The following is a 13,551-nucleotide window of genomic DNA, read 5'->3' as shown; positions in this document are numbered from 1 at the left end:
AGGCATGCCTCTGCATTTCTTTACTCACTTTATAAAGTATTTTTGCTTCTTCACTGTAAAGTGAGTGTGGATGGCTTGCAAGTTTTCAATGTTGCTTTTATTTTCATCTCACTTGGAATAGGCTTTATTTTGATGAAAGAGTGCAGTTTTCTATAGGGTGCCTAAGAAGGTATTGGGGCAATTAAAAGTGATGGAAACTGCACAGCAGGTGAAAACAAAACAAAACTGAGCACTTTTATCTATTAAAGAAAAAAACATGCTTTGGCAATAAGGAGGTGTAAAGAGCTAACAAACAACTCTTCTGAGATTCCATACATGAGAAAAACACATTAATGGAATGTTTGGTTCAGAAAAAAACAAAGTATTCTTATGTTGATCATCCTTTTTCCTGTTTGTTCTTGACTTTTCAATCTCAGTCCAGGCTGGACTATCAGTTCTCATTGATACCGCTTGTGGCACATTTCCCCATCAGAGGATAACCATAGCCCCTGTGCTCCTTATCTTTCCTCATGAACCTTCTTTATCTATCCCTATTATACAAAACCACTATCCTTCCTGTCATTCAGGTATTAGCCATTTCTGCTCCCTATGCCTTATCATGTAGGCAATATCCAGGTACTGCTACATTTTCTTTAAAATATTTGGAAGCTTCTTTTCCTTTTTACATAGCTATGTCTTCTCTCCTGTCCTCCGCTGATCAGTGCAGGCTGCTTTTCTTTTATGCCTCTGACACTCACATCGGCTTTCTCCACCTCACTATTACCACAGCTGCTGCAAAGATCAAATTAATTAATCTTTCTTCTCCCTGTCGTTTTCCACTCTAAATCTTTCTATTGCAGCTAGTTCAAGTTGTTCCTCTTTATCTAAAAGGCCTCTTGCAGGTCGCCTGCTCTTTTTTACACCTGTTCATGTTCCATTCCCCATTGTGCCTTCCAATATTGTGCTCTAAAAATGTCTTTGCCTTTTTCCATCTCTTCACCAATCCTTAACTATGTGGGTCTGGTATTTTCTGGCTGTTGTTTTTTTTCACAGCTGTCTCTCTTTGTGATAGTTTCCAAAGAGCTGTCTTTCCATTCATACGCATAATGCTTCTGAACTTTCAGTCTCAGTTATATGCTGCCCTTTTATCATTAGCCAGATAAATATGGACAGATAAAGGAGGAGACAGCACAGATAAAGAGCTTGCCTTTTATTAAAAATGCTCAATTTAAGTATAAGATAATTAATATACATATAATGTAAATGACACATATTTAAAGAATTTATATTAATAAATGTAGTTATGATAGACAAATAATGCAATCTGGTGTTGCCATCTAATTTGCATTTCAGATGTTACTAATAATCTTTAATGGTAACTATTCTGGGAAAGCACTGGTAAGTGTATATACAACATAGCTTGGAAACTATAACCAGATACAAATAATTTATTATTGTTCAAAGTCTAGTTCTCTAGGCAAATTTTCTTTTGCTGCAAAGTTAATATGAGAGGCGGTTGTACTCCAATAAGTGTTGTGTTGCTATTAATTTAATCACACATTTTTTTCCTTCGTGAAACAAAAGCCTTAAACTGTTAGCACAACACTTTTCAACTCAGTGAGGAAAAAGCCAGAAGAAGTTATCTGCAGATGAAATAAAATCTTGAAAAGACAATTTTATGTAAAGCATATTTCACAAAAAGGCAATATATGACTGATATAATCGTTATTCTTGATATAAGAATACATGCTAAGGAATACTTCATGGCAATAGCATCAGTGTTGCAGGCTTTTTCTTGTAGAGAACAATATAATGAAGCAGAAGTGGAGCTTTTATTGCAAGTCATTCATGGTGTACTTTTGTCTCATATCAGTCATTTATCTCTGCGGTTTAAAGAGAAAACCTTAACTTTCTTGCAGCCAATGAAAACTTCAGGTTTTGACACTCGCATCAGTACTCTTATGTAGTTTAACCTGTGTTTGTGAGAACATCTACCTTTTTTTATTGTAGGAGCATGTTTTTTTTAAAAAAATCAAAGGTGGTACAGAACGCATAATGTTATATACTCAGCCAAACCAAGGGGGTTTTAAGTCTCTTTAGATACACACTATATTACATAGAAAAGCTGTTTCTCACCACTTCTGAAAGTCAAACAGTTCACAGAAAATCCAACCTATGTAGTGAAATTTTACATATATTTTTTTTCTTATAGCCTTATTTTTTCAATGCTAGTTGGCATGGCTTTAACTGCATTCACCTTACCCTGTAAAGGAAAATATTTTATATTAATGGTGGTATATCAGCTTGTATTTGTTTCAGCAAATCTGACAGTATAACGTCTGGTTTCCTTGGCACATGCAGAAAAGTCACAACCACAAAGGCTATTTCCTCAGTGTCTTTTTGAGACAATCGTGAGAAAAGATCTTGAAAGCTTTTACTGTGTGGGTGGGGTCTGGGTTCTTCAAGAGAGCCTAAACTTTTGCTATTGAGAATTTGGAAATCCTGATGGATTTGAAAATCATTTGTAAGTCCTCCTTACTTACTTACTAAGCACTGACTGATAGAAAACTATGTGGACACGTAAAAGGAAGCACTCCAAGAGTGAAAGCAGAAAAACAGCCAACTACTTCAGCGTTCGCTGCATATATTGCAAATGTAAATTTTATTTTCTTAGTACATATTTTGCTAGCGGTTTTTCTTTCCATTCTACTGTATGCTCTCATTTCCACTTTCCAACAGCAAAACAAAGCTAGTGCTTTTTGTTACAGTTTCAATCTGGCCTTCACATGTAATTGAATACACCCTAGAAGAGGTCACAGCAAGTGGCTTATTTGTGATTCTGAAATGAATGTGCAAAGTAGTAGTTGAACAAATAGGTAGCATTAGTTCTGTTCTTAAAATTGTGTACAAATAACTAATCCTTCTCCCATCTCACAAAAACAAGACAATATAAATATGTTTTTCAGTATTTATTGAAAGCTGACAGCATACTTGCCGTTGTGTGAGCAAGCCTTTCTGCTTATAATCTTTTGATGAGGGCAGGTTCTGACCTCATTAATATGCAGAAGGGCTGTTTGCTCACTTCTTTACTGCAGGAGCAATTTTTTCACTGGAAATGAACAATGGAATTTAAACATATCTTGTGGCAAAAGCAGGATATTTCATGACCTGAAATATGACCAAAATAATGTGATGGGTTTGCACAGATGTTCACAGACAAAGCAAGCCTGTGGGTGCTTCCCCACCCAATAGGATAGAGTATTTGAAGGATTTCAGTAGTTACCTTTGGAGTAAAGATTTGAAAGCTCAGTTAAATGTGAGTGCTATTTATTCACAGATTTATTTATTTTTTAATCCTAGTCCATAATTAACAGCATTATTGTGAAAATTGAAGGGTTTATGTTGCCTGTGAGAATGTTACAAGTACAATCACATTGAATGCAGAACATCACATTCTTAGGTTACGCATGGGCTTAGTGTATAGCAGATATAATGCTATACCCATTGGCTGTAGCATAAAAGATGAACAAAATGAAAATGGTGCTTAGCTGAGTGGTAAAAGTCTTGGACACATGGAAAGAGCTATGGTCAGTGAAATGATATGGGGTCCAACATGTTTTTAGAACTTCAGGGACACCAAGGTTATATAATGCAGGCATTTGTCTTAACATAAAAAAAAATTAATAAGGATTTTTTTAATCTGTATTTTTAAAAATTAAATAAAAAAAATAAAAAAAATTAAAAAAGCACAATGCAATAACTGTGAATTAAGTAAGTCAAAGTATATTCAGCATAGTATTAGTTGTCACTCATTCAGACCCTATCAGACCCTCTTTTTTAATACCTGCTCTTTATTTTCTTTGGTTTATCTCATGTTTTGCAGCAGTCCAGTTGCTATGAGTTTAGAGTATCCTCAGAAGATATAAATATCATCTTTTCATTTTTTAATGTTGTAAAATTAACAAGATAAAAAGAGCTTCTTACCTGTAAAAATTATTTTCTTGGCAAACCCAATTGGTTGCTAAAATTTATACAGAATAAACCTCTCTTTGATTGTTCACTCTGTAAGAAAATTGGATGGTGGCTCCAAGCTTTACAGATCAATGTAATCACCACATCTCAGTCAGTTACAGGGTATGATTGCTAGAATAGTCACGTGGCGTTTTTAATTTGCTGGGGATTTTTTCCTTCTTATTTTGAGAGGGACACAATTATTTTTAAAATCATTGGTGCTTTAATCTTCAGCATCTTCACCATTGCAATATCTCTCAGTCAGACAAATTGAAAAAGACTTTAGACCTTGAGCGGTTTGGAAGAAAAAAATACAAAAAAGATAAAAGTAGTATATTCATTCACTCCACTTGACTACTCCTTGAGAAAATGTGGGTTTTACTTTAAAGCCTGTGTTAGAAGTGGTGGCAAAAATAACCCTCTTTAATGTATCTATTTGTGTAATTAGGTGGCTGATACTGCAGTAACTCTTGGGGAACCCATCCTATTCTGTTCATGATTCTTGTTTTGACTATTGTAGTCTCCACCAAATATGCACAGAGAAGAAAGTAGTTTTAGCAAACAGATAAACGTGTTTTGTTCTTCTGCTTTTTAACTGCATCCAATATAAGCTAGAGAAATAGGAGAGCCTGTTTTCTTCCACTTTATTCTTTCTTCTTTGGTTTATTATTTCTTTGAAATGGTTGCTGTAACTGGCTTGTAAATAAAGGCTAATAAGATTACCATGGGTAGCACAAGACAGAAAGACTTGACATGGATCTTGTATTTTTCCAGATGAGGATAGGCATTCACTCAGGATCGGTGCTGGCTGGTGTCGTTGGTGTAAGAATGCCACGTTATTGTCTCTTCGGGAACAATGTCACCCTTGCAAGCAAGTTCGAGTCAGGAAGTCACCCACGCCGCATCAACGTCAGTCCAACCACATACCAGTAAGTCCTCTTAGCCTTTTCATGCTGTTTTTATTTCAGCTTGTTTTGAGTTTGATCTTGTAACATGTTGTGTCCTCAACACATGAACTTCAACAGAAAGTCAGCAGGGCACCAGGACAACTGGAAAGAGGTGCTGCATGGAACTGTTGGGTTCAGGTTTGCATCAGAATGAGCAAAGAAGTCAGGCAGAGGTGGTGAGGAAGTATAACAGGAAGGCCAACCACTCCTGTCTAAAATAATGTGTAACAGAAGAAGTGGGAGATGTCTCCCAAAACACCATAACTTTATGCACTATTACATCTTTAGGTTGAGGATTTGGACTCTACCTGGTAGACATAGTTCATGGAGAGAAGAATATTCCCATTGGCTCAGAAGAAAGTCTTTAGTTTTGCCAGTGAGGCCAAGCTTTCAAAGAGTTTTTATGCTTTCTTGAAGCAAAATTTCTTATTTAGCACTGTAAAGAGTCTCTTGATAGAAGCATTTTCTTGATGTAGGAAAAAAGATTGAAAATGGCAAAGCATTATCCTTAGCTCTCTGAAGAAATTATGCAAATAGAGAGAAGGCTTGATTAAATCTGGTTATGAGGAACAGCTCCTAAATAAAAAAAGTGTTCCTTATTGTTCAAGTTTGACAGCTTGACTATTAGAATTTCCGTTGATTGGATTACTACTGACGTACTGACTTTTTTGGCAGGAGATCTCAATCTTAGTCTTTTTCCAATGTTCTGTATCTGAAGTAATTTTCTGAGGTACGGTTTTGCTCAGGTTTTGGGACTGTTTCTCTGTGGTAAATCTGTATGCAATTGTTCAAACAATACATACTGCTTTTCTTTCTTTTTTTTTTTTTTTCTTATACAGAACTGTGAATCTCAGTATTGATTTTTCCTCCATAGCTATCTATGTAAATTACAGTTTTAAATGGAATTTCTTCATCCAAGAATTGAAGCATCTGATATGTTAAAATATAAATCGCTCAGAAATTAAAGTTAAAAGTTATTAAGACTAGTGAATAAAATCACATTCTTCTGAAAAGCCCGTTCATTCGAGATCAGGTTTACAGAATGGAGCAATTGTAGCCAAATGAAAAAGAGGGAGAAAAACTGAACAGTTTTAATCATAACATTAACAGAAGCAGATTCATATAGTTGTCTGATAACATGCAAGAGAAACACATACCCAACCTACTATTTGGTATAGAAAATCTGTTCATTTACATAAAAATAAATTCAATAAAAATACAGGAAATTGCTGTTTGGAACTCTGTGTTGCTTGAAAATAAATTGTCTTTGGGACCTTCCAGGTACAGTATTCTAGTGGCTTTGCTTCCTGGTCTTCCACTGTGGAATAAGAGAAACCCTCTAAGATGTTGTTTGAAAAGTGAACACAAGATTGTTCCCCAGTCATGTCCCAGTTAAATTTACAGAGTAGCAGGGCCTTTGGTGTTGATTTTATGCAAATGGAGGTTAAGTGATCATAGCAAAAAAAGGCCCTGTGACAGGGACCTGAACTTCTCTTGCACAGGAACAGTTCTTATAAAGGGATATTCTCCAACCTGAGAAGGTCTTTGAGATATTCTGAAAGTGCAGTCCATACTTTTTCAGAAGAGAGATCTTAGTTCTCACAAATCTGGTTCAGGGAGCTGATTCCACTCAGGGCTATGGTGTTGCTCAATTTTGTGCCCCTGAGAGCAGAAATTGATGAGCTAGACAGTTTCATATTATTTTAATAAAAACACAGTTTGAAATAATAGCAGTGAGTGTTTGTGGGTCCAGTGATGCACAAAACTCTTTTCTTGGCATTTTGGAGCCAGAGTCACTTTCAGTGTACCAGTGTCAATGCTGTTAGGTTTGATTATGAGAGTGATATGGCACCTCTTCTGTGCCACAACAAATTTGTGGTCATTATTGAGCAACCTGATGTAGTTGTAGATGTCCCTGCTCATTGTGGGTGGTTTGGACTTGATTACCTCTACAGGTCCCTTCCAATTCAAACCCAAATGATTCTATGATTTTAAGTTTTCATTTCATCACACTGCTGGTAGAAAGTCTGTTCTGAAAGCCAATTTGAGGGCTTGTATATAGAGTTTGTTAGAAATCCATGCTTTTGTGCTGCCCTTTATCTGACTCCCAATTACATTGTAGCACAGAGAAGACAACTTCTGTTTGTGTCTCACCTCTACCTGGCTGCCACTGGTCATACCATACTGTAACAAGTCAAATGCTGGTAACTTGGGTTTGGAGAGCATTCATACCAAGACCTAACTAACACAATGTGAGTCGATTTTATCATCCTGTATACCTTCCAGGTTGTATAAAAAAGGGGGCTACAATTTCTTTCACTTCCCTTTAATCCTGGACATCCAGTAGGAATAGGACCATTTGCTTCAGGATGGCCAAACTGTTACCTTACATGATCATGTTTGGGCTTACCTTCCAGAAAGTTACAGACTTAGACAGTTGTTTTCAAAAAGGGAAGACAGTAGAAAAATGGCTGATGCAGTAATGCTGTAAAGTAAAATTGCAAAACAAAACACAACAAAATACAGAATGATCTGTATTTGTTATCTGGATTATTGCACTATATAAAAAATCTGCTGTTATTTGTGAACGTATTCAGTGGTGGATTCAGAGAACTTTAAGTGCAGGTAACAGGCTAGGCAAATGTTTACAGGTAAAGGAAGCAGAAATGACAAGAAAATACACGTTCAAATGAGAGGCAGTTATCATTCAAGATGAATGGGTACAAGTAATTATGAAAAAGCTAGGAACAAGTTTATTTTACATGCGTCAGAAATTATATGAGAAAATAAAATTAATGTGTGTGGGGCAACTTAGACTATTTCAAACCGTACCTTCTGGCATGGCTGAAAGCATGAGAACAGACAGGGAAGAAGTCAAGAAATGACACTGCTGACACAGTGGCCAAGGAGAGACTGCTATTACAAAATACTCTATGGGGCAGAATTGTTCAGAGCTTCTGAAGGTGATCCAGGAGGTTTAAACATAATATACTGGTACTATCCAAATAAACAGGCAGTGATCTGATGCATCTGTATAATTTGCTGTGTGCAAATAAAGTCATTCATTGCAAACTGAAATGTCTTTTTAGTTGACCTAACATTCCATCAAATTCTGCTATTTGATCATATTGTGCTTCTGTGTACTCAGTTAATATTTTTATTATCTAAGAAGCAATGCTTTCCAAAGTAGATAATTCTGCAATCAGTGTGAAAATAACAGAATTTTCAATTAATTAAAACTACTGGCATTTATCATTATGTGTTTGTGTCTACCATGCCCCGGATGAAAATTCTGATACAAGTTTTGTGCTTACAAAGCATGCAGATACTGGAGACATGTCTAATACTTATCAGTTTTCATTTTACAGTACAGATTATGCATTATAAAGTGTCATCAGCATTCAAATTGTAATCACACTTCAGAATGCCTATTACTGGTTTCACACACTTCCCTGGGAGCCCATAATCTGCCTATGCAAGAATCAGAGTCTAAAATTGTAAGATGGTGGTGTTGCCTAGCAGCAGCAGTGAACCTGGGGTAGCCTTGCTCCAGTTACACCTGCCTGGGCAGAGCTCTGCGGTGTGAAACAGCACCTTTTCCAAAGGTGGCCTTTGAATCCGTTGGGGGTAAGGGCTCGCTTCTGTTCAAAATATCTTGTTGTCTTGACTCAGACAGGTCTTTTAACTGAAGGATTACAGAGCCTCATTTGCTTTGAATTACTGAGCACTGTAAAATGAAAGCACTGAAACATCACTGGTAAAACTTCCAGTGAAACATGTGGAAACTGGAGCAGAGGATCCCAGACTGATCACTGTTTAAACATGACCAGGAAGGAATAGGAGAAGAATAACACAATCTTTGTTCCTTTAGTAAACTGGCAAATCCAGCCCAAGCTTTATTTATCTGCATTACCCTGGATTGAATAAAATTGCCCTATTTTCCATACTCAGGAAGGAAGTACAGTGAAATTTATAAGACTCTTCTTCAGCACTGAAGAGAGTTTAAGTATTTTTTAATTCTTTGTTTCAGCCTTGAATAATGATGTTTATCAGATATTAATATAATATACCGACATTCATCCTGTTTCCCTAATAGCATTACAGTGTAATGCCTTGGGATCTCTAAGCAGTTATCAAAAGCAGGTAAACATAATTGTTGCTATTTTTCAAGTAACTATTTAAAAATGAATTATCATTTCCCTATTCTTTCCACCTCTGGTCTTTTCCAGCACATATTTCCCATGTGGAGAAGGTGCTTCTGGCATCAAGTGTTGAGTACAGACACTTTCCATTATCACGTGCTGGGCAATACATCTGGGACCTGAGCTTAGGCAAAGATGAACAGCCTGTATCCCTGATTTAGGAGAGAGAGCAACCAAGCGTACCTCCTTATTGAGCTGGGTGAGGTCGCTGCTTGTTTGCCTGCCTACATTGCCCCTCAGCCTTTAAAACTGATTTAAAACTGCAGAATTTGAATAGGTTTTGGCAGTTACCTCACGGAATGTTGTATAGAAGAAGTTTTGCCTTTAGGTAATTAAGAAGGATTATGGACATCTATCTTTATTGGGATTGTATGTTAAAACTGTGTATTTCTAGAAACTTCTTATAGTTTTTATTTTAATCGATATATATATTTTTTTTTCTTCCTCATATGGACACACAAATGGATTTGCTCTCCAAGAGCCTTTTCAGATTATTTTAAATTTTATTTCTGGGCAACCTTGAAAAAAAATATATATTTATATTGGTCAATTCACCAGATATGCTTTCATGAGATGTATTGGTAGAGAGGAAATTTAGTTATGGACAGAAAGGGAGCACAGCTTACACATGGACACAAAATTTTTGTTAATTAAACATTAAAAAAAATTTAAAAATAATTAATAAAAATACTTACAGTATTAAAAATCCAGTCAGAATGCACTGGTGTTTTTCTTGGTTTTCTGTTCCCAGTGTCATCTATGTCCACGAGGCTGCACTCCTGTAATCACCGTGAGTTGTGATTACGGTCCTGGGGCCGCTGCTGTCCGCCCATGCTTGTGCTTTGTGATGTTACATTTTTATTCAAGGTTCATAAACAGTTCACTCTACACAGAGTAACGCTTAGATCACTGTTCATTAGTTAACAGTGTATGTTACACTACAGTTCCACACAGCTAAACTAAAGCTAAAACATATTTAGGCAATAGTCATCTGACTGCTAGACAACTGCTAAATCTACAAAAAGCGCATGCCTAGACAAATTCAGACAAATCCTCTGAGCCTAATTCTCTAATATCACAATCAGAGAGCCAGTATTTTTCCTGCTTAGGCAGGTGAGAAATAAAAGTATTGAAAGTCAGTGATAGACACTTACCCTGCATAGCTGCATGTGATATACATCTATAACATTAAAAAATCATGGCTAGCCCTTTCATAATCTTACTATGATTGATCTGTATGAAGGGAAAGCACTAATGCAAGAAATTCCATACTTTATCATTTTTTAAAGTACTCTATGAAATTAATTATATCCAGACAAAGTCAGGGGTTTTCCAGTCTCCTGGTCTTCCTAGCATACACAGAAACTGAGGGAGAAATTCAAACCCACTAAAATTTAGAACCAAATGTGCTGGTTTGGGGCATTACTATAGCAGATTCATATCTTTATGCAGTGTATTTTATGAGCATCCTACCTGTATTTCTAATGATTGCCATAATAATTTATCATCTGAAATCATATGAAAATAAGTGAGCTGGTGTATGTTATCAAACCAGGTGCCCAGCTGGCGACGTGACCACCACTTGTTGCCGCAGAGGAAGGGCTCAGCAATCCAGCAGGAGACAGTTTTCTGATAACCAGTTTGAGAAGCCATTAATTAAATTTTCCGAACTTACCAATCAATAGGTGGATGTGAACAAGGTTAACTACAGGTTTTACAGTTCTTTAAAAGTTTGGGCAGAAAGAACCTTTTATTTTGTTGATAACTGTCCCTGTGAAAAGTGACATTTTATGGAGGATTGACCTGGCTGCTTTGCTTTTCTTGGTACATACTATATTTAGATAGGCAGTGCATAGTCTCCTTTCTTGTAGTGTATTGTATTTCTTTTAGAAATATTGTTCAAATTTTGGTCTATACAAAACAATTTTTCCAAAAGAAAGTTCAGTTCTGAGTGGATACTTTTTAAACTCTGATTCAGCAAATTGCCAAACCCTATCATAATATGACTTTTATTTAGGGTACATGGAAATTCATTATACAGAGGTTAAAATGTATATATATGCAAAAACAAAGCTGAATAAATATTTGGCTATTGTTGTTAGTACCTTATTTGAATATTACATTCCTGTTACATAGTTTACTAAAGCAGCAAATACTATAATTAGTGTCATGTGTAATTAGGTATGAAGATGTGTTTGAAGGTTATTATATAATACCTGTTATATATACATACATATGCATATTTTATATTCACATATATACGTATATCAGTTTATGGCATTTATCCCAGGAACTGTAATGTAAAGTATATCCACCGTACATTTTGTGGAGTGCCTGAGGAAGACGAGGGGAGCCAACCATGCAGGCAGGTAGAGATGCTGTACACTTTCTTCTGAGGAGGCTGATACTCCTGAACTGTTTCTTCGGTCAGGGGACAGCAAGTGGCAAGCTTGGCAAGCAAGAGGAGGATCCTGGCCCAGGATGGGCTGCACCACTGCCAGGGTTGCTTGCTTGCTTGCTCCTCGTTATATGTTGACTCTGGAAAGATTTGTCCTGACTGTATGGCCTGAAGGTGGCTTTTAATACAAGCCACCTGGTGTAAATGGTAAGAGAAAAGGCAGACCCCTAAGGACTACAAACTATGCAGTGTGCTAGGCTCCTGCAGCCAAACAAACTGCTGGGATTTGCAGTTTGCTGGGGCATGGCAATCTGCGCTAGTGTCGTCCAGCAAGCACTAGTCGCAGCAGTGGGGAGGAGGTATCAAAGGTTTCCAGACACTGTATGGGCAATGTGTGCTCTGAAGCCCTCATAGATCCATAGAATTTCCAGCCTAAACGATGGAAAAGACCTTTAAGATCATAGAGTCCAACAGTTAGCCTAGCACTGCCAAGTCCACCACTAAACCTCATGGTGTAACTCCAAGTATTAGAGCATGCTGAAGCCAGGCGACTGCTTCCTCAGCACTGCTGTTCTCAAAGCAGCTACAGCTGAGTTAGCACATGGCAATCATTTATTGCTTTAGCTGTGGAAAATAAGTTCTCAAAGAAGATCATCTTTTGTGTTTCTGAAGGAGTTGCTTTTTTGTATTTCAAAGGAGTGTCTACTCCAGGCTGAGAAGTGGCTGCCCCTCTCACCATCTTATTTCTCCCTTTAGACAGATCCTTCAGTTTGTGCTTGTGTCTTGTTTGGAAAGGAATGGAGCAAGTTAGCCCACTTTTCACAAAAAAAAATCATTAAATATTTGCAGCCATCCTTCCTGCTGAGCCTGAGGGCAAGCAGGGGTACTTGTTTTGTATGAGTATTAATTAATCTTCACAGCATTCAGTGATAAATACAAAGGTCTGACATCTCTCAGAGATGGAGAGATAAAGAGGTGATACTGCTTTCTAATGGCCATGGAGAGAGTAAGAATAATTGTGGAAAGCATGCACTTAGCATGGAGGGCCCTGCAAGAAATAATTCTGTAGTAACAAATCTGTGTGAGTTCATTTTCTGTATATAGGAACTGTGATGAATACATGACTGTTTTTTGCCAAAATAGTTTGAAATATAATTACCCTATCATTTCATCTGTGCAAAAGAGCTACAGCTTTTAAAAGCTTCTTCAGGGTTCCTGCTAGATATGATCCCAATTTTCATTCACACACAGACCTCCTGACCTTGGAATGTTTCTTGTTTCCACTAGAAGATAACCACATTTTCTGTTCCCATACTAACACTTTTTTTTTTTTTTTTATGAAGGAACTGAAAATGAAAAAAATCAATAGAATAATTCTCAGATACCATCTCTTATTGTCTGAAAACAACAGCATTTCCACCAGGGAAGGGGCAGAATAAGAATTTAAACAGTTTTAGAAGATTTCATGTTAGGAGGGGAATCTGTTGAAATTAATCAACAACAAATCGGTGTTTAAGAAATTCTTCCTCCCCTGAAACAGCAACTAAGAAGACAAGTTGAGGGTAGACCTAGTCCCAGGCGATTTATAGGAAAGCTTGAGTAGCCCGACCCTCACAATTTAAGCACTGAATTGTAAATTGTATATCCAGCCACTTCAGTGGAACCCAGAGTTTTGAACCTGTAAATGACCTACTATAAAAATATCCTTTGCAATAGTGCTCTTAAGGGAAATACACAGAAGTGGTGCAGGAAAAGCCACTTAGATAAATGCTTTGGAATCTTTTCAAACTAGTTGTTATATGCATATTCCTGAGCTGCAGACTGTATCATTTCAGCCTAAACTCTGTGACTATGGGACAATCTGGGGACATGTTATGTAGAATTTAAGCTGCCATATAATTTCCTTAAGTGAAGAACAGATTGTGCCCTCAGTCTTCCACAACAGGTCACAACAAAATGCTCTGAGAATGGTCCACAAGGCGAGACAAACAACCAGAAATGGCTGCTACCACCC

The 13,551-nt window shown here is 37.0% G+C and overlaps 1 protein-coding gene across 1 annotated transcript in view; it reads left to right on the top strand.

Annotated features, from left to right (window-relative positions):
• Positions 1 to 13,551, top strand: part of GUCY1A2 (guanylate cyclase 1 soluble subunit alpha 2) — a 178,632-nt gene that overhangs the window by 143,437 nt on the left and 21,644 nt on the right. The window contains exon 7 of the mRNA XM_080377075.1: positions 4,765 to 4,919. Coding sequence (XP_080233201.1) covers positions 4,765 to 4,919 — 155 coding nt within the window. The remainder of the gene's footprint in view (positions 1 to 4,764; positions 4,920 to 13,551) is intronic.

This window comes from Falco punctatus (assembly GCF_963210335.1).
Source record: "Falco punctatus genome assembly, chromosome: 2".
Lineage (NCBI taxonomy): Eukaryota > Metazoa > Chordata > Aves > Falconiformes > Falconidae > Falco > Falco punctatus.
This window is presented reverse-complemented; position numbering and strand designations above follow the sequence as displayed.